The sequence below is a fragment of the Melitaea cinxia genome, chromosome 2 (genome assembly GCF_905220565.1).
Source record: "Melitaea cinxia chromosome 2, ilMelCinx1.1, whole genome shotgun sequence".
NCBI lineage: Eukaryota > Metazoa > Arthropoda > Insecta > Lepidoptera > Nymphalidae > Melitaea > Melitaea cinxia.
The window spans coordinates 5,856,762-5,881,661 of record NC_059395.1 but is presented as its reverse complement, the minus strand read 5'-3'; the positions used below and the strand labels follow the sequence as shown (position 1 = coordinate 5,881,661).

Genomic DNA, 24,900 nt, shown 5'->3' with positions numbered 1-24,900 from the left:
CTCTTACGACACCCACGGAAAGAGAGGGTGTTGTTATATTCTTACTGCCGTAACCACACAGCAACATTAAGTAAATTATTTTGTTTTTCAAACATTAAGTAAAGTGTTATGTTGTCAAACTCGTTTTTAACAACAAAAAAAAACGTACACAAGGAAGTTCTTTGTGTCCATTTATTTAAATATCATCAAAAATCCTCAAAGGCTTAACTTTTAATTCTTACCCAACAGCTCCGGTACAGGCTACATTTACTTTCATACAAATATTGCGATCAACTGCGCGGGCGCACACTCGCTTACCGGCGCTTGTCAGTCGCAATCTATTATTGAACTAATAAAAATATATTTAGGCAAAAAAGTACAATGAAAATTCTTCTAATAGTTGTCGTGTGTGCAGTTGCGGCGTCCGCGAAGATTTTGCGTAAGTTTATTTAATTCTTATTAATTGTGATTAGTTATATTGCATAATTTGATATAAAGCCGGTGCATCTTAAACTTAATTTAAATTGCCTTGGAAAAAGAAAGCGGTTCGTTAAAGCTTTTTATACATCAATCCGGTGCAAATTTAAAACTATTTACAGATTTTTTACTACTTTACTGTCTTTGGAAAAAGGCGTTCGATTTGTATATCTTATATATTATATACCTTAACTAATTTTGTTTTAATAAAATTATAGTAACTCAAGTAGTCATATTTAAAGACAATACGGCTGCCCGATTTCAGACACAGTAAGGGACGGAAATTAAATTTTTCAGGAAATATATAAAACCTATTTCTTTTTAGCCATACTAAATGGTATTTTTTAATGACGAATTAATCGTTGGTTATTGTAATAGATTAGGATGACAACATGTTAAAAAAATTGATTATTTTTACTTTGATTGTAATATTTATTGCACCTACTAGGTTAAAAGTTGTCGGAACATTAAAAAATATATATTTAACCTATTTAAAAATACAGTAAGTGCACTTACTTGGTTATTTATTGAAGATTAGTGCAGCAAATCCGTAGAACAAAGTTTGTGAATAAAATAAAAGTATTTAGGACAATTTTCAATTTTATTTAATAAAAAAAATATTTAATAACTAATAACAATTAAACAATGAACAGAAAATAACAAAACACTAATTTGTTTCTTATTTTCTAATTCAATTTTTTCTATTGACATCCATCTCACATCATGTTTTGTTATACTATATTAAATTGATATACTCGTATACATGAAAAAAAAATTAAAAGCCAAATATATGCGACTTACTATATTTTAAAATTTGTTTTGAGAGTTACTATGTTTTAAATTTTTCAAAAAAATAATTACTAGGTTTATCAATTTGATATTTATACGACAAAAATCAAATTATTGAAATATATCAATTGAATCATGTTCACACGATACCATTGGAACGAAAAATACTATAAAAACCGATTTCGATTGTCCCTTGTCCCTTACTGTGTTTTGAAATTGGGCAGCCGAGTATAGTTGGAGCAATTAGTAAGAAGTTAAACATTTTACGAGTAGTTTCGTTATTTGTATATTTTCAACAACACTAATTACACCTCTTAATTTTATCAACATGTTTTCGCTCATTAGATAAAGTACCAGTTAACTATATATTTTTTTTTTTAAAAAGCGTAAGATTTTAAGCTTTTAATTAACGACTTCGTATAAATCAGGAGGTTTTCAATTCGATAGTATTTTTTCTTTATGTATGTCAAGCTAAAAAAGTTCTGCCTTTTGACTTGGTGGACCGATTTTGTTATTTTTTTTTCAATCATTTGGTTCCATTTAAATTAAATTGAGATCTAACAGGTACTTTTCTAGTTATATCTAATAATGTGTTGTATTATACCGCATAACTTTTCATTGGGTATACTCATTTTAATGATTCTTATTTTATTCGAAAGCTGATACTTGTTATTGTAGCCTTTTATAAATTTGATCGAGATCTGATTACTAATTTTTCAATAATATTTGATAACGCCTATTTACTTGACTATTTTTTCGTCTATTACGTTTTATATTACATTTTTTTTATCTTTGTCAAGTAAACAAATTTATTCAAAGGTATTTGATTATATTATTATTTATATACATATATAATATTATATATTTGTGACTCGTTTTAAGCAAACGGAACATTAGAGTCGATTTCATGAATATTCCTTATTAGAAAAATACTATTACATGAAAAATTTGTAAATTTTAGATATATTCATTTTTATATTTATTTATATTGCTGGTTTAAGTTTATAATTTAATCAAAGATCAGAAGGGTGACCACTTTTCCCTAAACAAAATTATTAATAAACCGCCGCTCTTGACCTACTAAGCATTAATAGTTACAAGGATCGCATAAGGTTGTAAGAATATATCCTTTCACTGCCCTGTAAAACAGTTTAATTTTAAAACAAAAACTTAAAAGTCAGTTAGTAACAGGAAGGTATAGTATTATATATGCGCTTATTGTACGCGCTCAGATGAAAAACGTAATCCAATTTTTTTGTTAAAGTTACATAATATACCAACTGATTTATATTACCAAATGTTTAAGAGCATGAAAGATTCACTTGTTTTACTGAACCGATATTCATACTCCGTGTATCAGAAGATTACTTTTAAAAATTAACCTAAAAATATGACGCTATGATCTATTTTTGCAAAATACTATTCATAAACATTGTTGACCAGCTGCTACAAAAAAAAAAAAACAATAGTTAACGAAACGTAACAAAATATTTAAAAAAACGTTTGACCTTTAGACCACGCGACTGAACTTACGAAACGTAACTCTCTCTCTTTCTATCTTCACTTACTTATATATCTCTCGTCACGCATTCACCAGCTTACTCCCCAAGTCAAGCGTGCTGAAGTTTTAGGTATTCAAAAATCCAGTTGAAGTAGTGCAGAGTACCATCATAAATAGATAGGGTACTACTCAGATATCTAAGCTTAAATTCATAGAGCGCAAGCCGCGATTCCGAATTGTTGACTTGACATTTGAACGACTTAAAAAAATGGAAGAGGTACTCAATTCGACTAAATTTTTTAGGTATGTTACATCAAAACCTTACTAACTATTACATGGTTTATCGATTTTTATGATTCTTTTTAAATTCGAAATTTGAACGAGATTAAGTAGTACTTTTAGAATTGTCATTAATAATGCATTTTTAATTGACTTTTACCACTTGTCGACAAAAATTTAAGCATTTTTTTTTTATTTAAGAACACTGAGAAATAATATCTTAAATAGCAATAACAATTATATTTTTTAATTTAACTAAAATGTTCTAAAATGTACCAAAAGAATAAAATATTTATTTTTATAAGTTACATTATTTTATATTTCAATGATGTATTCTTCATGATTACTAGACTATTAAATGTAGTAATTATCATAGTGTCAACAAATGTATCGTGATCTAAATTCAAATCAGGTGTATGCGAAGGGCGTCTACTAAAAATATTACGCTTATATAAGTAGGAAGAATTGACAGGTAATTATTCAATTTGTACGCAACATTCAAATATTTTCAAGTACCTTATTACGATATGTATTTCAACATAGTTTAGTTATTTTTGTAGAAGAACATTTTTTTTTATATTTGTGTATTTGTATTCATTACTTCTAAAACTACTTAGAAAGAATTATTCAACCATCAGAAATATTACGAGTATATATAGCCGATTTAAACTATGAAACATTACTACATAGTCTGGCCATAAATACCGTTACAATTAAATATAAAGAAAATAATACATTTGATTTTGGAATCTGTCATTTTTATATTATGATTGTTCATTGTGTTTTTCATTTTTCGCGCCATTACATTGTAAAATGATTTGTGATATTAAAATGGAGTGGGGTGATAAAGAAAAGTCGAATCGCTGTGATTGCATTACACAAAGTGGATATGGAGACAAATACAATTTTTTAAACTCTCCATACGATTGGTATTAGTCAAATGTTTGTTTACCGGGCTATTGATAGGTATTACAAAAACCTTCTCATTTTGTGACAGAAAAAGATCTGGCCGTCCACTTAGTGTTCGTACGAAAAAGGCGATCAAAGCAGTAACGGAAATAATTCCAAGAAGTCCTGTCCGAAAGCAAAAAATTTTATCTCGGGAGATGAAAATAACACATAGAACCATGTCGCGTATTTTAAAAGATGACAGGACTTGTAGCCTATAAGAGATGCACTGGTCATTTGTTAACTGATAATTTAAAAAACAATATGATGTTAAAATCATAACCACTATAATACATACTTAAGCGGTACGCAAAGTGATATATATTTTATCTTAATGTATTAAACTAACACTCTGTAATAGTAATAAATGTTACGTACAATAGAAAAAGTGCCTTTTCTTTGTAACAATATATAGGGCATGACTGTGTATATTATTTGCATCAGTTTTTATAAATAATAATTCGGGAGACATAAGTATGAGTAATTTATTCTCCTAACTAAATTGATATTGTTATCCCAATCTTACCAATCTAAATCCTTTGTTTCTTCTCAGTCATATTGCAGTCAACCATGCTTTACCGACACAATTGGCCATTAAACCAATCAATAAATCAACATACGAATAAACGTGTAATGTTTAGATATGTATATTGAATAAATAAAATCTAAATAAATTAAGTCAACCAATTTCGATTTGCATTTAAAGAACATAAATCATATTTTATTAAAAAAAATCTTTAAGCTACATCGTTTGTATAATTTTATCGTCGATACTTTTATTACTTTTATTGTTTTATAATATATTAGCTTACGGAATAATTTTTGATGTATGCGATCATAACGAGCAATTATTAAAAAACTCAAGTATTACTATCATAAATAATAATATTTTATATTATGTATTATATATGTATATTAATACGCCCTTGACATTTATAAAAAAAATAACTGGGAGCGGAAAAATCTACTAAACTTATTATTATTTTTACTTCAATCGTTTAACTTTATGAATAATTCAATTTGTGTATATTTCAATTTAGGCTCAATTTTATGAATTAAATATTTCAAGGTTATTCGTAACAACGTCTGTATACATTTGTATTGTTTTTAATATAATAAAAAAATATGTATAGAATACAGGGACGTAGCACTACAGCTGTGTCTAGAATATTAATTATATCGGTTCTCAAGTCACTGAGCTCCCTTGAAAACAAAATTCTTGTTCAATTATTAAAACAAAACAAATAATCAAATTTAATAATATAGTTGAACTGAAGTACTTCGTACCGCCATATTTGTTTTTTTTCTTGAAGAAAGACCTATCTAGCTCTTTCTTTTGTACAAAACTTGTGTTGTGTTCGGCGCAGTGTTACGGAAACTTTGCACGTACATACATTGCGGAAATTCATTTTTATTTATATAGATATATTATTCCTGTCATGTTTTTAATTTATTAAATGTCAGTCACAACATAATATTTGTTTTAAACAATAGTCTGAGTCAGGCCCATTAAAAACTACCTACACTAGTAACATGTTCTTTGTGAAACACAGGTAATTAACTTAAATATTTTAGTTGAGAATTGATTTTAGTTGCATTGTATATTTATTAGTATTCAGTTTATGCAAAATAGGAAAATGAAGAAACTTTCTATAAATTTTTAATTAAAAGTTTTAATTACTACTACAAACAAAAAAAAAAATGGTGTGTGTGTGCAATTAGGAAAACTTAAATTTCCGAAAAGTCGTAGGAAGGTAGGCCGTTGTGATTTTTTCTGTCGTTTATGATCACGATCTCATTGAAAAAGGTTATAAGAGAAATGTAAAACGCGTCGATTACGTGTTTGTAGCAGTAATGTATTCTCATTGTCCTATACATTTATTTACTTGTTTTTTTATAGTGACGAATTTTTCGTTTCATCCAGTTTCAAATCACGATTCTAAAGAAGTTTCACTACCAAAACAAATGGATATTTTATAGTTGTACATGTACATATAATATGTAGGTATAACAACTGAAGAAAGATATAATGCAAGCCTTATGTAACGCAAGTATACATATATGTATATATAAGTCACCGTCCGTGTTTTGCAACTAGAAATATTGGGAGCAAGCTGTGCTTAGGAATCTATCTTGTCTGCGTAATTCCGTTTCGATATGATGACATATATTTTTTAACAGTACGCTTAGACACTTCGATGGATGAATTGGATTCCTAAATGTTTGTATGTAATATCCTAAATCTTGCTGTATAGAAAATTTTAGCTGTAATTTTCTGACCTATAGGTAATTTGTTTGTTTTAATCAACGTTTTATTGCTGTATTTTACAGAAAATATTCTTACAAAATCGTAAATAAATAACTATGTTCTTTTTACTAACAACATTGGAGATTTAGTCCAAGACGAAGTAGTTTTGTTAAAAATCGAGTTTAGGTGGGATTTTACTTGCCATATAAACTATAACAATTTAAAACTATATATTTTTTTATATAACTAGATCGATAAACAAGCGTACGGCTGACCTAATGGTAAGCGATTACCGTAGCTTATAGACATCTGCAAAACCAGAAGCATCGCAAACGCGTTGTTGATCCTATTCTCAATTCCTCCAAAGAGCTCTGGTCACCTTATTCAACAACAGGAACACAACACTGCTCGAAATTATTATTATTTAGCTGTGATCTTCTGTAAGGTACTCCAGTCGGGCTGCTCCATATTTTGAGTAGAAAATTTCCTGCTGTGCCATACCTTAACTAAGGTAGTTTGAGGTAGTTTAGTTTAACTGAGGTAAGGCAAAGTCAAAGTTAACATTAGTTAATGTTTATCTCGGGAAGAACTTTATTAATTTTTTTATTTTCTAAAAACCATAATAATAGGTGACGATAAAATCGAGCAGACCTTGAAATAAATTAACTAATAATGAAAATTTTCAACCAATCAAAGTTTTTTATCGTAAATAATATTTGATATTTCGTAGTCATAGTTCATGACCCCGTTTTAAATGATTTGTTGTTTTACATTGTTTGATTTAAGATGCACTTATCTCCCATATATTTGCAAAGAATACATGCACCTACGCAAATATTTTCCATGCAAATATTACGTTTATCCTTAACGTTTATTTGCTTGTACTTTTGCAATAACTAAGATAGATTTTTTATTTCTACGACTTTATTAGTTACTAGAATTAGACTACGTAACTGTTACATCATTTTTTATCGTTACTTATGGAATATCATTATTTTTCCAGCGGACGACTTCCCACAATGCAAGCGCGATGACCCAGAATTAGATAAATGTGTCTTAAGAGCAGTTGATGAAGTAAAACCCAGACTGCTAAATGGAATTCCTGAAGTTAACGTACCTGCCTTGGAGCCTTTCAATGTACCCACTTTGAAACTAGACAGAACAGCTCCAAACCTCAGAATCAAGGCTACCCTGAAGAATATAAAAGCTTACGGTGGATCTAACTTTAAAATTGAGAAATTAAAGTGAGTTATTTTTGATTTCACAAGTATTTTTTAAATTACAAATTTTATATGCGAAAGAAGGAGCAATTACTCAAGGAGTAATGAAATAATAAAGTTTTGACATTATTATAATTTGACGACTAAATGTAACAATACCATATCCATAAACTGTACATAACGTAATAGGCACAGTTGCTAAAAGCAAGATGCAACCACATATTAGTCAGTCAGTCAGTCAGTCAGTCAGTCAGTCAGTCAGTCAGTCAGTCAGTCAGTCAGTCAGTCAGTCAGTCAGTCAGTCAGTCAGTCAGTCAGTCAGTCAGCCAGCCAGCCAGCCAGCCAGCCAGCCAGCCAGCCAGCCAGCCAGCCAACCAGCCAGCCAGCCAGCCAGCCAGCCAGCCAGCCAGCCAGCCAGCCAGCCAGCCAGCCAGCCAGACAGCCAGACAGCCAGCCAACCAGTCAGTCAGTCAGTCTGTCAATCAGTTAGTCAGTCAGTCTGTCAATCAGTTAGTCAGTCAGTCGGTCAGCAGTTCAGCCTATTGCGGTCCACTACTGGACATAGGCCTCCCCCAGTTCACATCCTGGTTTTCCGCAATCCTCATCAAGCCTACACCGGCAATCTGAGATCTATAGATCGTCGTTCCAGCGGCAAAACACATATTCTACCTACAATTGTAATCAATATAAAATTAATTAAATTGAAGTAGTAGGCACTTACTACTAATACTAGGTACACATCAAGTTTTTAGTCTTGTGTAAATATAGCTCATGATAGACATTTAAGTCATATCGTATTTGGTGTATTTGTTTTTTTTTTTATAAAAACATAGGGTAGGTAGGTAGCTTAATATTTTCAATTTTCGTCAGTTAATCCTGCTTCCAAAATTTACCGTACATCGAATCTATACAAATAAATAAAATTGAGTCGATTGATTGGAGTGTCTTTTTATTTAATTCATATGTATGTATACACGGTATATATACCAAAATAACATTTTTTATAATGTTTGTCTGTCTGTCTGTTTGTTCCGCCTAATCTCTAAAACTGCTGGCCCAATTTTGACGGGACTTTTACTAATGTAATACGTAGTAACTTAGGCTACTTTTATTTTAGAAATTTATTTATTTTATAACTCTGCGAACTAAACAATAACTTTTTTGTTAAAATCCACGCGGACGAAGTCGCGGGAACAGCTAGCTTAAAATAACATCCGATCGTCTACTGTCTGCCTGATTGTTCATTTAGTACGTTGGTTACTTTCACGATTTACAAACGGTAGATGTTTCGCTCTACTACGTTTTGATTTCATTAATATCTTTATAGATATCGCAATATCTCACGTTTATGATTAAAAAAATTAAGCAATTCCTATTAAAATACCTCAAATATCGTATTAAAAAAAATCTTTGTTCTTCACATATCGAAGAAGGCTTACTTATTTTTCTAAATGTAGGCTTACTTATTATTCTGCAGATATAACTCTTCTGTACTGGTGGTAGTGGTGTAAAAATATATTTAAGGAAAATATGAGTTTTATTCCAGATTAGAGTGGAAAGTTTCAGTAGGATTATTGTAAAAGTTAGTTTCTGGTCTGGATGTTTATTCTTGTGGATCTTCTCACGGTGTCTTAAGCAGCCCTTAATGACTTCGATCCAGGCTACAGCATGTCGTTACTCTTGGTAAAGAAATTATCATTAACCAGCTGTGTAGCAGAGAAATTAAGCTCTAACTCTTTTTCTGTACAAGAGATTAATCTTCTTTCTAGAATATCTACAGACTGTTTTGACTGAAAGTTTGTCATTTCGTAGTTAAACTGTTCAAGGTTAAATATAATGTTATTATGTAGTAATTTTATTTTAAGAAACGCTGATTAAAAATATTCTTGCGTAAAATGACATTAGATCATAAACCACGAGTATTATACTAAATGTAATTCGTTGTTATGTAACGTTATACATAAGCGCAGGCAATATCGTTTTATTACGAATTTGCGGTGTAGTCTACGGATAAAGGTATATATGTGGCCAATAATTTAGTTGTAAGTTAGTCGCAACTATAATAGCTTTTCGTTTTGATTTTTTTCTTAAGTCTCAGTAATTTGTTTATTTAATAAGTTTTTAACAAAATACTCATTTTTTTATTATTGAGTAATGTGTTAAATAACTATTTCCTTTACTCAGATCAGACCATAAAATCTTAAGTCACAGTCAACTACTATAAGTATCGTAATAAAACCCAAATTATTAATATTATAATTCATTTTAAAAATTAAATTATTTTTATGAAGGTACTTGTATTATAAAGACAAAACTATAAAAGAAGCGAAAATTATTTCCTGCTAATGTAATTGTGTCACGTTTGTAATTGAAATAAAAATAAAAATACTGGAAACTTTATAGATTTGAGACGCCGCCGGTAGATTTACAAGGTAGTATTGTGGTTTATCCGTCAACCTGCAGTGAAGCAGCGTGGTGTATTATGCTCCAATCCTTTCTCCTACATAAAAAAAGAGGCCTATGCCCAGTAGTGGGATATTACAGGCTGAATCGTATCGTATTGTTGTTTAAGTTTTCTATTGTGATAGTCTCCACTATTAATTCCAATTGTGCTAATATATAAATCTAAAACATTTAGTTGAACGCGCTAGTCTTGGTAACTAGCGGGTCGATTTAGAAAAACCTTTTTGAATTACAGGCTATTAGTATTATTCACATAACGCTGTAGCTAATAAGCTTTGTGGCTACGGCAATAAAGAATGTAGCCACCCCCTCTCTTCCCTTGGGTGTCGTAAGAGGCGACTAAGGAGAGGGATAATACAGTTCCACTACCGCCTTGAAACTTACAAAAAGCCGACCGATGGCGGGATAACCATCCGAATTTCATTCATTCATCATTTTCATTCATTACAGCCTATACAGTCCACTGCTGGACATAGGCCTCCACAAGTTTACGCCAAAAATAACGTGAACTCATGTGTTTTGCCCATAGTCACCACGCTGGGCAGGCGGGTTGGTGACCGCAGTACTGGCTTTGTCGCACCGAAGACGCTGCTGCCCGTCTTCGGCCTGTGTATTTCAAAGCCAGCAGTTGGATGGTTATCCCGCCATCGGTCGGCTTCTTAAGTTCCAAGGTGGTTGTGGAACCTTGTTATCCCTTAGTCGCCTCTTACGACACCCACGGGAAGAGAGGGGGTGGCTAAATTCTTTAGTGCCGTAGCCACACAGCACAACCATCCGAATGCTGGCTTTGAAATACACAGGCCGAAAACGGGCAGCAGCGTCTTTGGTGCGACAAAGCCAGCCCTGCGGTCACCATTCCGCCTGCCCAGCGTGATGACTATGGGAACTCACCTGAGCTCACGCTATTTTTGGCGTGAACTTGTGGAGGCCTATGTCCAGCAGTGGACTGCGATATGCAGTGGAGTGATGATGATGAGTGATGAATAAATCAGAACAGTAATAACTAATCACGAATCTTCTTGTAAGGTGTAGCCGCACAAAGCGTGTAAAATAAAATAAATTAATTAACGAGCATTTTGATGGGACTTTCACTGATTTTTTATGTCTTCCATATCACCTCATTAAAATCGAAGTTGGTGTAAGGATGTAATAAATCAGACTAACAGCTGATAATTATTTACAGGCTGAACCTTAACAATAAGTACGTGGGTGAAGTAAAGTTGACGATCCCTCACCTCATGGTGACGGCCGACTATGACGTCCGGGGCTCCAGGATCCTGACCCTAGATATCAGCGGCAAAGGGAAATTTAGAAGTAATTTTAGTAAGTCAATTATTGTTTTTATTATTGTTCATAATGAGTACAATATACAGTGTGAATTTTTATTGGTAGTATCCATGGGCATACGGTGGACCCAAAATTTATAAGGGTCGAACAAAATCAATAAAATAATGTAAAAATTCGATAAGTAGTAGAAAATTGAAAAAAAATTACTGCAACTTTTCATTTACCTTTCTAAACTACTTCAATAATAGGCTGCACAGGTTTTGGCTAAATTTATCTGAAATTTTGTTACTTCAATCCAAAAATATTTATTTATTATTAACTACATGCCAAACGGGGTGGGGCAAACCCCTATCTTGCGCCGCTGTGGGTATGCTCATGGTAGTTTTATTGGTCACAATTAGTCATAGCCATATATGTAAAATATTTTATTGAATACAATTAAAACCAGAAAACAAAATAAAAGTGTCTGAAAGGGTTTTTTCAAGTGTAGGCAAGCGTCTTGTTATTTTTTGTATTCAAAAATTTAATACATTATTTTTAGACTGATAAAATAAAATATACTTTCTTTTTGCAGCTGGAATAACAGCAGTAGCTAAGGGTAGCGCTAAACCTGTTGACAAAGATGGCCTCGAGTACTTACAGACAGACAAAATTATTATGAAACTCAAGATCGGCAACGGTCAAATAGCAGTTGATGATACCGAGAGACCTGTTGCTGGTAAGTGAAACAAAATTACAGATAATATTTACAAGATTTCCTGATAGAAATTTTTTTTTTATAAAAGCAAAATAATTACAAGTATAACCGTCAACTAAATATTTGATATTGTTTCATTTTTTTTTCGATTTTTAAAAACTTTGCAAATTGACAAAATCTGATAATAATTAATTATTGGAGAATCTGTCAATCTAGAATTATTATTTTATATTATGAAAATATAGTAAAAACAATCGAATTGTTTGGAAGTATGTTACCTATATTTCTTTTATTCAGCCGTTCTAAATACTACTTTTATTTTCAGCTTCATCAGCTGCAGCTTTCTTCAACGCTAGCCCAACAACTGTACTAGAAATCCTCTATCCCCTCATCGAAGAAAGCGGTGCCGCCATTTGTAAAGCATACTTCAACAAAATATTCTCAAAAATACCACTAAGCGAGGTTTTAGTTGCGTAAATTTTATTATTAGTAAAAAATTATACATTTGAGTAAATTTACGTTTTCAAAATGTCTTGTAGTTTGTTACCTGTTAAAATATTATCGATAAATAATTATTGATAAATGATGTCATCGATTTTGGACGTTTCGTCCTTTCTTTCTTATTTAAGGCTTCTATTTATTTAATATGATACGTTAGATTAACTTATTGAAAATGTGATAAATCATTTGTAATTTTGTCGGTGTGTAAGTCATTATTAATATTTTAATACAAAATTATAATAAGTTGATACAACTCAGACCGTTTTTTAATGGAAATATGTATTTTTTCTTCTTTCTATTTTATAATTATATTTTCTATATATACTATTATATTATATTTTCAATATAATTAATAAAAGTAATTATATTTTCAATATATTTCTATGTATTTTGTAATCATATTTATTTTGTATTATATTGTAATTTTTTCTTCTTTCTTTTGAAGAACCAAAGACCTTTGTACCTGCTGCTTCTACGAGTAGAAGGTAGAAGTAGTTTATTTTTGCTTACTTACATACTGTCATATGACGTGTCATAATGTTTCAAGGATATTTTAAAACAAATGTTTCTGAATGTAACCGTTTGATTTACAATGCACTTAAAAGCTTTTGTAATTTAATAAAAAAATACAATAACCTCAATGTGTTTATCTTGCTCCGATAAAGGTCTCGTCGAATTTATCTAGTCGTTAATTATATTTTTTACTCTTTTGTGTGGGATGCTAGATATTTCAAAATACAGTTTACAGTATATTTACATCAACTTGATTGAATAATATTACTAAAATTTTAAATTTATATACATACATAGTTATGTATAATACATATAAAAAAATAAAACAGAAATGCTCTGTATAATTATGTAATATCATTGATTATTTCCATTTAGTTAAAACAAAAAACAAAAAGTACATATAATTTTACGAACGATATTTTTAGGGTCTGTAGATAAGCGTGTAGCTGCTGTCACAGCACTTTCTATCCTTCCTTTTCGCTACCGTTTGCGTGATCCTCATCAATACACCGGTTTTCCCCAACAAAGAAGAAGTATTAGTTAGATACTTTAAATGTATGCAATACAACAGAAGGAGTAAATGATAAGACAATAAAGATAACAAAATGAAGGAGATTCTAAAAAGATTCTTTTTAACATCTTAATATATGTAAAGTACGCGTCACGTTGTTTGTCCGCGACAGACTCCTAAACTACTTAACCGATTTTAATCACATTTGCACACCGTGTGCAGTTTGATCCAACTTCATACCTATCTGCCTATATTTTATTTCGATATCAATTATTATTACATATATTCCCAAAAAAATAAAAAATAAGGCGGTACGAAGTTCGCCAGGTCAGCTAGTTTGATATAATTGAAACAAAAGAGAAAAACGTTTGTCTAATTGGGTAGTTCTTCTATTTTATCGAATGAATAGAAGAAGAGCAACCTTGACAAAATGTTCTGTAAACAGGTTTCATTAGAATTCCTGGTTTCCCTCTAACGGAATTCTTTGAAGGCTTCTCATATGTACATACTTATATACATATATGTATATACTTATATGTATATGCACTAATTACAAATTGCATGTGTTTATTTATAGTGTCACCTTGCTGAATATCTTCCTATTTATTCTAAGTATATTCGTGGATAGGTTGATGCAATAGCGACTAATTAAATATTTATTTGATTTTTGTTGTTATTCAGATTAATGCGTGTTTAGAATTTAACGTACTCCAATGTTTGTTTAATAGGATTATTCAATATATATTTTAATTTATCTAAGCAAAATTTGGCAAGAACTTAAAATAAAAATATATAACTGAAAAAGTAATGAAAATTATCATATAAAAATAAATTTGAAAAAAGGGTGATTTAGAATAAATAATTATAATAATAATAAATACTCTTTTTTGTACACCACAAAGAAACATTACAAAAAAAAAATGATACATACAAAGAAAGATGTACAAAGAAATAAACCACTTTTTAAATTATCAGCGGTTTAGTTTTGATTTGTTTTTCGTTCCCATAGGTAATAATATTTTCGTTTTCAGCAAATACAACTATTGTATTTATTTTTCTTCCTTTTAAAACCACAGAAGGATATTTTTTACGAAAGTATATGCAATGACTTCTTATGCACTACTTAATGTCCTGTAGGCCTTAGCTACGAGGTTAAATTCATTCCACATATGGCTATTAGCTTAACCTGTCAGTCTTATTATAAAGGCATTAGCTTTGTTAACAGTCTTAGATGTGTATCGATTGAAAGTGGACATAGTCAAGATGATGACTACTTTAGCTAAATTCTTGTTAGTCTTTCTGTTTGTAAGTGATGTGATTTGTAGGCGAGTACCAGAACATAATACAACTAGTGATGGCGATACTATAGAAGAAATCGGTGAGATTTTCTCATTTAGTTTTATTACAAATACATGGAATATAGGTAATAAAATCGTCGGTACAAAAATCTCGTGTTTGGGGCTGATAACGCACATATATAGACACATTCGTCCAGACCGCTTTATATATTTCTATCCAATGGTTGCCGGGAAGAAATTGTTTTATGCCATAAGGCCTCCTTTTGTACTTTTTCTTGTTCTTAAACTTTTTTAGGCATACAATAAAGTTAGCATTATTATTGTAATTATTATATCTACTGACTTTACATCCTAACTACCTCTAATATCTGTATCATAAATATTTGTCATGAGCGTGGACGAACAACTAGTTTCCACCGATATAACAACTAGTTGTTTTAACCATTGTATTAATTTCTGAATCAACTTTTCAGAATATTTTAATAATAATATCCAAAACGAACACAGGCTAATTATCTGATGTTAAGTAATTACTCACGCCAATACTACCCAGCCAGTACTCTGCTGAACAGACTTAAAAAAATTAATGACATTACAACAAACAATCTATCCTAATTTTCCTTACTAACGGATGATTTTTAGTACAATTAGTATGGAGATTATGTCAAATCTATACTAATATTATAAAGCTGAAGCGTTTGTTTGTTTGTTTGAACACGCTAATCTCAGGAAGTACTGGTCCGATTTGAAAAATTATTTCAGTGTCAGTGCCCATTTATCGAGAAAGGTTATATATCATCACGCTAAGACCAATAGAAGCGGAGTCCAACCAGACGAAGTCGCGGGCAGCAGCTAGTGTAATATAATCGTCAACATTCAAAAAATCGGAGATAGACATATGAATAAAACTGGCCATAAGTTAATTAGGAATAGAGGTAATGTTAACTTCGGCATCGTTAGTTTTAAAATATACGAAGGTATCATTCAAAATCAGCTCCCTCGTTTACCTTGGTTTGGTAGGAAGTACATCACTACAGCACTCAAATTATGTTCAAACCATTTTCCATACAAAAAGTTTACCTTTTTAATGAAAAAAGTTGAATACCCTTATTGTGACACATGCGGCTTGCTAGATGATGTACACCACATACTAAGTGATTGTGATAAATACGAAACGGAGAGAGAATCATTGATGAAAAGTTTTAGTATAAATAAATTTGATATGGGATCATTTTTGTCTGTGTTAACAGAACCTTTGTCTGATGCAGCAAATTTATTAGTTAATATGATATTACATCATCAATGATTCTTTCTTAGATATAGTGGAATTAGGGTATGATGGGGCTGGCATGTCTGTGTAAACAAAAGTCCCTAAATAAGAAAAGAATAAAAAAAAATACACAATATAATACAAAATAAATACGAAGGTACACCAAATTTCTGTGACCATATGGTACTGCAAAGTTTTATACGAGTTGTTGACGTAAAAGGCTACAGCAAGGCTTTATTATAATAAAATTGTCAAGACGTCATTTGTTAAGCATATTTGTGTGATAAAGAAAATTAATATGTAACATTGAATTTTTTTTTTAATATAAATAAAGTTATGTCCACAGGCTTAAAGTGCCCATGCTTTTGTTATTCCGATTTTTAGTTTTATTACTGATCGTTTACTTGTTACACTACTGCAGCTTACATTAAGAGACCTAATTATTCTGTCTTAGTATCCCTAATGCAGACGTGAGTCCACCGACCAAAATTATGCTAAACTTAATTGATATCTTACATGCAAAAAGACATAGAATTATATTGCGCCTTACTTTAATTATTGTTGTCACTATTATAATAATTATTATTATCTATGTTTATATATACACTTACTTGCTATCTATGATATATGTACACTTATTGTCTAGTTAACGTATATGTACACTTATGGCCTACTTGGCCTACTTACAATGTAACATTGAATTTAGGACAGTTAAAAATAATATGAAAATTTATCTGAATCTACATTTTTCAGATAAACATTTAAATTTCAATATGTCAGATAGATTGAGAAGGGGGAAATATCTAACGGACATTTTTCAGTTATTATACACAATACAGATACTATTCGAAATTAATATATTTTCAAATTTCATTTATAGCAAAAAAGCCAGTATGCCATTACAGCGATCCTAATGTTGCTGATTGTATCAAGCGTGTAGCGGAACAAGCGAAAACTCTTCTTGCACATGGAATTCCATCGTTTAACATACAGCCGCTTGAACCGCTGAAGGTGCCAAGTATACGATTAAGACAGCACAATATGCCACAAGGGCGATTCAAATACGATGCCTGGCTCACCGACCTCACACTGAACGGATTAACTAACTTTACTTTTAATAAACTTGAGTAAGTAAACTTTTGGATATTTCTTGCTGTTTTGATTAATCTATACTAATATTATAAAGAGGAAAGATTTGATTATTTGTTTGTTTGCATTGAATAGGCTCCGAAACAACTGAACCGATTTGATAAATTCTTTCACTGTTGGGAAGCTACAGTATACGTGGGTGACATTGTCTATATTACATTTTCAAAAAAATTAGGAGACAAAAAATATTTTGAAATTCTTGTTAAAAACCTTTGCAAAGCCGGGGTGAGATGCCAGTTTAGTGTAAAGATCTAAAACATCTATATGTATATGAATAGACAGATACCAAGTACAGTTTGTATTTATGGATACGGTGTTCCTTTGACTAACAACGCGTACGCATTAGTTAGGCCTAGTTATGGCCTTTAGTTTTTTCTTGATATATACAATTCTATCGAGAATTTTTAATTTCTTACTTCTTTTTTTTAATTTTCATCTATATAAATGTTACTGCTGTATGGTTACGGCAGTAAACAATATAGCCACCCCCTCACTTCCCGTGGATGTCGTAAGAGGCGACTAAGGGATAATACAGTTGCACTACCACCTTGGAACTTAAAAAGCCGACTGATGGCGCGATAACCATCCAACTGCTGGCTTTCAAATACACATCCCGAAGACGAGCAGGAGCATTTTCGGTGCAACAAAGCCAGCCCTGCGGTCACCAACCCGCCTGATTAGCGTGGTTACTATGGGCAAAACATATGAGTTCGCGCCGTTTTTGGCACGAACTTGGGGATGCCTATGTCCAGCAGTCAACTCCGATAGGCTGAAGTGGTGAAATGTTACGAAAGATATAGATTATTGTGTAACGTAACAACAATTTTTTCTGCATATCCACCAATAAAGTAAATCACAGATAAAAATTAACATTTTGAGTCACCACACAAACACGTGTTACATAATAATTAAGAAAACGCCAATTTACTTTCGTAAATGCAATACCGATTTCCTTATTATTATAAATAAATACAATCTGACAGTTAAGGTGATACAAGTTGTTAAGACTTGCACCAGTTACTGACCTTTGTTATAAGGTCAATGCTGTAGTTTTACTTCTGGTATATATTATTTTGTGACATTTAGAATAAGCGTTCGTGATTGGTAAAAAAGGAATAAAATTCAGTGTGTACATATATTGTGAACTTATGTGGGCAAAACACATGAGTTCACTCCATTTTTGGCGCGAACTTGTGGAGGCCTATGTCCAGCAATGGACTGTATTAGGCTGAAGTGATGATGATATATATTGAGGATTACCGCATTATCTATAAAGATGGAATCCCGAAAAATTAGCAGAATCCTGATTCTGTACTAAAATGTAGTAGTATCAAACCCTTATATTTTTATATTAAAGAAGCCAAAAACATACAACAAAGTTGCAATTCATTTTATAATTACTATATCTATAATCATAATTCATAATTTTAGTGTCTATCCAGAAGATTTGAAGGTAACAGGAAACATAAGTTTACCACGACTAGTCATGTTTGGTGAATACGTTGTCATAGGAGAGTTCCAGATGCTCCCAGTGGAATCTACTGGAATGCTAGCAGCCAATTTCAGTAAGTCCAAACAATTCAACCTTCGCATTAAGAATATATAAAAGTGAAAGGCTTACAAGTCAAGACTAGTCAACACAAATTCGCTTTCGATCGTTTGTTTGTAAATTCTTAACAGAATATTAATTTGTTTTGTATTACTTAGCGGAATGCTCGGCAGCTCTTAATGCTGTAGGTGCCAAAGTACATAAAAGAATAGTTATACGCGATGCTGATGTTAAACTCAAATGTTCTGGACCCCTGATGGCAAACTTGAAAGAAGCGCATTCAACTACTGGAGAAATGGGTAAGACAATGTAACAATTTCATAAAAAATATTAAGTTTAGAAAGTTGACGGCTTCCAGCCAGACTAACTTTATATTAGACAAATGGTAATAATTTCTTCAAACTCCTCGTTGTATTTTTAGTTACTTCGACTAATAGTCGTGAAAGATTTGATTGCATATAAACAGTATAATTATTAGCAGAAGGTAATAGTAACTTAACACAGTAACCGTACGTTGTATTACAAGCAAAAAACCTTCATGAATCGATAAGATAATAAAATCTTTCTAATCAACAAACGGTGAAGAAAAGTAGTTTCTTATTTTCTCCGATCTTCATAGCACGGTGCTGCGTATCATCCATATATGTGAAAATGCTATTTTAATTATTTTTCAGAAATGATAACAGACCATATAATCCATATGCATACGACGGAGCTAGCGAAGGAAGTTCAGCCAGCCGTAGAGACCGCATTGGCAATGGTTTTGGAAGACATAGCTAATAAGTTCCTCAAACATATCCCTCAGAATATGGTCTTCCCTAATTAATAAATTCCTAGTGGTCGCCCAAAGGTCGAAATTCGACCATAATTAAAAATTTAAATTAAGAAAAACCCCAAAAATAATAAAAATAAAGAACCTTTAAAAAAAATCAATTTGACTACAGACTTTGACAACAACAAAAGAGTATAATTTGCGTGTGTGTGTCAAAAACATGGTATTGTAGTGTGTGATACATGTTTTTTTTTATGGATTTTATGCATAATTTAAAAAAAATTGTATTCTGCACTATTTCTCTATATAAACTATAAGTGTACGAAATTTCATACTTCTCTGTCGCAATTTTCGTAAAAATTGGTACAAAGTTTTGCTTCACGTATTAATATTTAGATAATTTATTTCTAGTCAAGAGTTTCATTAATAATTTTCTACCTATTTGCAAAAAAGTAAAAACATAGTTATAGTGACTTTTTGCACTTAACATTTTGTATATTCTATATGCTAATGGAAGGCTGTAAAGTTAAAAAAATCAGATTTATTACTAGAATTTCGAAACATGCTTGTGTTTTTGAAGTCGTTTGAATATTAAATTTTATTTGTTATTTAAAATTATTTATTAATTAATTTATTTCTTTTATGTTAAATAAAGTTTATTATAAAGAATTTTTTTATATTTATTAAACCTAATACTTCTAATTATATTATAAAAATAAACATTATATATTAAGCAACTGGTTGGACATAAATGGGTCTTCTTTTATAAAACTTGTTCTCTCATACCAAGAGAGACGACTGCTTAAATTATATTTTAATATAAACTTTTCCGCTGTTAAAACTACCGATTATGATTATGTATAAAAATTTCCACGAGTATTGTAGAGTATTAATATTAATAATAGAGATGTGAGTGGAGCGGACAAGGGAGCCTCGAGCAAAGCCTTTTTAAACGCAGATCAAGCCGCATCAGTTAAGGTCGCATAACGGCAAAATCGTACAATAGAATTAACCTTACGCTTCCTGTAATATCCCACTACTGGGCATAGGCCTCTTGCTCCATGTTGGGGAAGGATCAGAGCTTAATACAAGTAGGAGTCAAAATATCGATATATGCATGAGTATAATATGGTAATCGAAAAACCCTACGATTTTCAATTTACAAAAGAAAGCTAGTATCGTCTCTTTTTCGCTTCAGCCTGTAATATCTCACTGGTAGCCCTCTTTCCCCATGTAGGAGAAGGATCAGAGCTTAATCCACCATGCTGCTCCAATGCGGGTTGGCGGATATATTCCTTACTATAAGTAACGATCGCTATCAGGCGTAGATGATAATGACCGGGACCGACGGCTTAACATGCTCTCCGAGGCACGGTGGGGAGACTCACAAGGACTGCACAAACACCCGTATGGCCAATACAAATGTTTGTCAAGTGCGGGGATCGAACCCGCAACCGCCAGCGCAACAGGCACAATCCATGACTATGACTGTTGCGCCAACGCGGCGACTATTTTTTATCATCCCACTACTGGGCATAGGCCTGTTTCCTCCATGTAGGAGAAGGATCACAGCTTAATCCACCACGCTGCTCCAATGCGGGTTGGCGGATATATTCCCTACTATGAGTAACGATCGCTGATAATATGTAATGTGCGGGGATCGAACCCGCAACCGCCAGCGCAACAGGTACAATCCATGGCTGAGACCGTCGCGCCAACACGGTGTCTTTATGCAATGTGTGCTAATTTCCACAGGCGTCAAAAGTCAAAAGAGTAGTGATACTCCGTTGCTAATTAGTATTATGTTTGTAACTCCATAAATCACCAGATTGATTTCCTGGCTGAATTTATTGAAATCTATGTTTACTCGATACGATTAGAACTCTAGATTGAAAAAATTTAAATCTCTGAAGAATGTATTTGGCTATTAATAATATTAAGGTATTATAAGCTACATACTATAGATGTAAGTGTACCGGAGTAAGTTCGCGTCGCCTCATAAATTTACACAATAATTTATTACACAAAACATTGATCTTTAAAAAAAAATTGAAACAGGCAAAAACAGTCCTAACAAAATAATAAAAAATGAGTGCATTAGACCTCACGACTGAGGTAAAACTTCTTTAGTTGCCCTGTTGCTACTGTAATTAATATACGAAACGTAGCTCTCTCGGTTTCATCTTCACTAACTTACAACTCCCTCTAGACTTCAGTTCGCCCACCCGATCACACTTTTCGTAACGCTCTCGTCACGCACTCACCGGCTTACTCCCAAAGTCAAACGTGCGTAAAGAAGTCTTACTTCAAAATGTGGACTTCATAGTGTTGTTCGTAGAATCAACATAAGCACACCGGACAAGGTCTAAACTAAGCAACAAACGGCACCGCTTGTACCACTTTCGCAAATTGTGCCAGCGTGTCGTGCGGTCACAGGCCTACAGGTTACATCATTCGAATTACAACATTGCACTCGATGACTGTGCTAGTTACATCACATCGATAATTTACGACTCTATTTCAATGTACAAAACGGTTCATTTTTTGTTGTATTTACATTTATTTTAGGTCGACCACTTCGTCTGACGACATTTTATAAAAGTGCATGCAAAATTGCACTGTCATCGTGACCGTGGAGCTCCAAGACTAATTTTATGTAGGTTTATAATAAAAGTGACACAAATTATATAACAGTTACCTTTTTAATTATCGCATTATTATTTTTTTGCAATTGGTTTTGTACGCCTCATTGATTAATAGTAGCTGGTTAGGAAATTTTAAAATCGATGTACGTAATCGCTTCAGCCAAACGCAGTCCACTGCTGAACATAGGCTTCCACACATTCCCGCCAAAAATGGCGTGAACTCGTGTGTATGGTCATGGGCAAATAGTTACCTGGCTGGGCAGGCGGGTTGGTGACCGCAGGGCTGGCTTTGTCGCGCGGAAGACGCTGCTTCTCTGTCTTCGGCTTGTGTATTTCAAAGCCCGCAGTTGGTTGGTTATCCCGCCATCGGTCGGCTTTTAAGTCCCAAGGTGGTAGTGGAACTGTGTTATCCCTTAATGGCCTCTCACGACACCCACGGGAAAAGAGGGTGAAGAGGATGAACGTAATAATAATTTTTATTTAAATTTGGTTAAGGCAATCTTTCAATTTTACTAAAACGTGTGATAAGATACAGAAGATAGAATATTGCATAAAATATAAAAACAGATAATATAATTGCTATCATCACGTATTAGAAGAAAGGTATCTTAAAAAGTATTTAAAATGGAGATGATTAAATTAATTTCATTTTGTCTTGTTTGACTGAGAGAGAAGATAATTAGTTTAGTTTTAAAATGACGAAAATATTGATATTACTTAGTGCATTTCAAGTAGTGTTCGGTTCTGATAAAGGTTATATAAATTGTAAGTACTTATTCAATTAAAAATATATATTTATATAATTGAGTATATATACTGTGTGTTTGATAGCTTTATAGAGGTTTCTTTGTTTTTATTTTATTTTATTTATTTCTCTAGAAGAATGTATTATAATTATTTATTTCAGTTGGTAGTTTCATTTGTCCACGAGAGGATAAAGCTCTTGGCCACTGTCTGCGAGATGCTTTTAATTCCTACGTACCACAACTAGCTACAGGTAATTGTTAACAATTGGTACTTAAAAAGTATCATTTTCAACTATATCGTTACAATTTATAAATATTAAAATATCATGAACATTAAGTTACTACTTAATTTTTGCCAAATATATTTAACTAGCCTCTGTCCGTCCATATTTTTTTTACACGATAAATAATTACCAACATATCATATACTAGAAACTTTTTCCGTAACACGCTACATCTTATGGTGTAAGTATTATTTCGATCGGTTCAATAGTTTTCGCAGTATAACCGAACAAAAAAAAAACGGTTATAAACCATTTATTTGCATAGATTAAGACGAACATTTCTTTTTATAATATGACAGACCGTCTACAAAATACTCTTTATACACATATTACCTTACACACAAAATGCCTCTAATATTTACTATAAACACCACACATACAAAGAGCTTCTAATATTTACTCCTTAGTCGGCTGTTTTGAAAGACAGCCAATATAAACGCATACGCCAGACCTCGACGAAGAATTATGACCTATTAATATGTTTGTGCCTTTATCGTAAGTGGTACTTGAACATGCACTGCTGTGAAAACAGCGACAAACCTTCATCAAATCTTTCGTCTTTACTTTTAGGAGTACCAGAATATGGCGTGCCGCCTTGTGAGCCACTTCACATTCCGACAATATCGATCAAACAATCTGCGGGTCCAATAACAGTGACGTCATCATACACAGATGTCTCTGTAAGAGGACCATCAAAGATGCAAGTGAAAAAAGTCGAGTAAGTTCCTTCAAATATGTACCTACGTTTTTAATGAAAGGGAATTAAATTATACATGACCGATAGACAAAAGCAATCCTGCAACTGTACATATATTAGGTTCCAAGTTGTGCGCTGTGTACTATTACATAAAATGTGTACATTTTGTTCATGACATCCTTTACAAAACAAAACAATATATATTATTACCTATATTTTATTGTATAGTTACTATTTATGTACTAGCAATTGTAAAATAATATTCATTACTTCCAGGGTAGATTCCAAAAAACATAAAGTGGTTGCGTCGTTATACATTCCTGAACTTAGAATGAAGGGTAACTACAATTTGAAGGGACAGCTTTTCATGCTCCCCATAGAAGGAGATGGAATTTTTCATGCTAAATATGGTACTTCTTTCTTTTTATTACATTATTACAAATATGCTATTCACAATTTCGTTGATATTACGTGAAAAGAAAAGCAATCATTTTTTTGATAGTAAGTTTTTGAGTCAGTCAGTCAGTCAATCAGCTCAGCCTATTCAATTATTATTATCAAGTTTTTGAGTATTTTAATATAATTAACTACCTCAATTTCAGATAACATTGATGCTACAGTGACGATAATTTTGGGAAGAAAGCGTCGTTTCAATTCGGTTGACGCTCTTGCTTGCAAGAGCCTTGAAGTTAAGTTTCACATTGGTAATGCGTCAATGAAGTTGGAAAATCTGTTTGGAGGAGACGGTGAATTGGGTAAATTATTTTTATCATATATAAAAAATAAAATTATAATTTGATTTTTAAATATTTCAGAAACAGTGTTAAATATGACACAAAAGATAAATGTTACTAAACTGATAATACTTAAGTTATTTTTGATATAAATTTAATAAAACGTTAATGCAATTTATTTTGCAGGAAATGCTATGAATAAATTTTTGAATGAAAACTGGGAGAAGCTGTCCAACGAACTTCAAGCACCGATGGAGAAGGCCTTACAGGATGTCCTTAAGCCGTTAGCAGATCATGCGTTTGGTATATTAGACGCTGATGATATTTTGTTCGCGTAGATATT

The 24,900-nt window shown here is 32.1% G+C and overlaps 1 protein-coding gene across 1 annotated transcript; it reads left to right on the top strand.

Moving 5' to 3' along the window:
- Positions 1-360: 360 nt before the first annotated feature.
- On the top strand, positions 361-24,895 carry LOC123658936. The gene is made up of 14 exons (XM_045594230.1): positions 361-418; positions 7,225-7,465; positions 11,088-11,227; positions 11,766-11,909; positions 12,214-12,361; positions 14,739-14,791; positions 16,862-17,108; positions 18,562-18,695; positions 18,838-18,978; positions 23,004-23,093; positions 23,697-23,844; positions 24,100-24,233; positions 24,426-24,578; positions 24,744-24,895. The coding sequence occupies exons 1-14, from the start codon at positions 361-363 to the stop codon at positions 24,893-24,895; spliced, it is 1,983 nt and encodes a 660-aa protein (XP_045450186.1).
- Positions 24,896-24,900: the final 5 nt, after the last annotated feature.